The sequence below is a fragment of the Dendroctonus ponderosae genome, unplaced genomic scaffold (genome assembly GCF_020466585.1).
Source record: "Dendroctonus ponderosae isolate FM_Combo_2020 unplaced genomic scaffold, Dpon_F_20191213v2 Dpon_F_20191213_5, whole genome shotgun sequence".
NCBI classification, from domain to species: Eukaryota; Metazoa; Arthropoda; class Insecta; order Coleoptera; family Curculionidae; genus Dendroctonus; species Dendroctonus ponderosae.
Window position 1 is genome coordinate 14,364,769 of NW_026018715.1, and position 1,821 is coordinate 14,366,589.

Sequence of the window (1,821 nt, forward strand, 5' to 3'; positions counted from 1 at the left end):
CCATGATCTTCTGGGGTTGCCTCTCTCAAAATCATTTTGATCCTCTCTTTTTTATCCTTTGCAACTTGTTCTATTGTTGATCATGCGAATCCTGGGCAAACACCACCTGGTCATATGCGAAACTTTTTTCCCCACTCTTTTAGGACTCGCGTGTCTCAGTGCTTCGGTTGGACAAATGAGCTCCTTGTTTTATATGTGCTCTGTCATCTGCATATAGTTCTTTTATTGTGATGTTGATGATCCGATAGTTTACATGCAAGTCTTCTAAAGCTCAGTTCTGTAAGCAGAACCATTCCAGCTCGAAATGAAACTCCCATAAGGCCATTTTACAGTATTTATTGCACAAACTATAATAACAAATAAATATTGTTCGCCATATTTACACTATTTTACAAACGTCGCTAGACCAAAAAAACGTGACTTCTAAGTGTTTGGAGGAAAATCCGCTGCCACTAGGGGAGGGGATTGAAAAGGTTTGCAGACCCAAAACACCACTAAGGAAACTACGTTCTAGAAGGAAATTTACATTAAACTAGTTTATCACAAGAGAGAGCGAATACAAAGGACAATTTAATTAAAACTAGTTTTTCTTGATGTGCACATGTGTAATTTTCAAGGTGCTCCCTAACAAGAAGCTTCTAGCACGAACAGATCGATTTAGGTAGACCTGGACATCTTGTCCCAAACTCTAGTTCCTCTAGTTTGAAGAAGACTTCACTCAGGGCAGTTCTTCATTATTGCTTAAAAACATCAGCTAGCTCTAATTCTGTTCGCGACACTCCCCGACATCGTCGTCCTGCTGGCTCAGATTGCCAATCAAAGAGGGATGGTAGTAGTTGAAGTAGGGAAACAGTTGCATCGAGTTCGAGTACTGCTGGCACAGATTCAGCATGGATTCCTGCAGAGTTTTCGGATACTTCTGCACCATGCTCTTGCTCAGCTGATCGTAGACGAAGAAGTCGCTCTTGGGCTCAGTATAGTAGGCCTTCTGATACAACGGCGGCTTCTGCTGCAGGAAAATCGGCATGTCGTCTTTGACCAGCACTTTGACTGCCACTTTGCGCGCATTCGAACTCATCAGGCTGGTTTCCTGCAACTGCAGCTGTTTCCGCTTGGTTTTGTAGCGACGGTTTTGGTACCAGATTTTCACCTGCAAACGACAAGATTTTTTCAGAGGTTTTCCAGGCGATAGCAGGTGGAAATGTGTCTTAATTGCAAGAATTCCGCAGGATGAGCGGGTAAATTTATCAAAAAAAACGTAGTCTTACTTGGGTTTCGGTTAATTTGAGGGCAGCAGCCAAATCGGCTCGTTCAGGCCCGCTTAGATATCGTTGCTGGCTGAATCGGCGCTCCAATTCGAACACTTGAGCGTGCGTGAACGCTGCACGCGATCTCTTCTTGCGCCCTGATTGGCTGACGGCGCCACCGGATTCGCGTCCGGAGTCTTCAGAGAGGCGGGGTGATGCGTAGCCCGGAGTCAGCGGGGTCAGGCCTGGACTGGAGGAATCTGGAAGAATTTCCCGAATTATCCAGGCGAATTGTTTTGAAGCTGAAATGGTTCTAGACTGCACGAAAGTACTTCAGACCAGGGATTCTCCCATACCAGTTTGCAATCATGAGGTCCAGATTGCTTAATAATTTTGATTTATTTTCCTGAGTGCGTGTAATTGTTATTATATTATTTTCTTTCCTGGGCTCCAGTCACAGTGTGAAGCAAAAATTTGAATATCGTTTATTTCGTTACGTTTCGGCGAGACAACAGCGCCATCATCAGATTTTAAAATTCATTCAAACTCATAATTGGTAAACATTATATTCATT

At 43.7% G+C, this 1,821-nt stretch overlaps 1 protein-coding gene across 1 annotated transcript in view; it reads right to left on the bottom strand.

Moving 5' to 3' along the window:
- Positions 1–320: 320 nt before the first annotated feature.
- LOC109542059 (homeobox protein zampogna) overlaps positions 321–1,821 on the bottom strand; it is a 5,571-nt gene continuing 4,070 nt past the window's right edge. Inside the window, exons 2-3 of the mRNA XM_019911109.2 lie at positions 1,269–1,507; positions 321–1,150 (exon numbers count right to left, since the gene is read on the bottom strand). Coding sequence (XP_019766668.1) covers positions 761–1,150; positions 1,269–1,507 — 629 coding nt within the window. The 3' untranslated portion in view covers positions 321–760. The remainder of the gene's footprint in view (positions 1,151–1,268; positions 1,508–1,821) is intronic.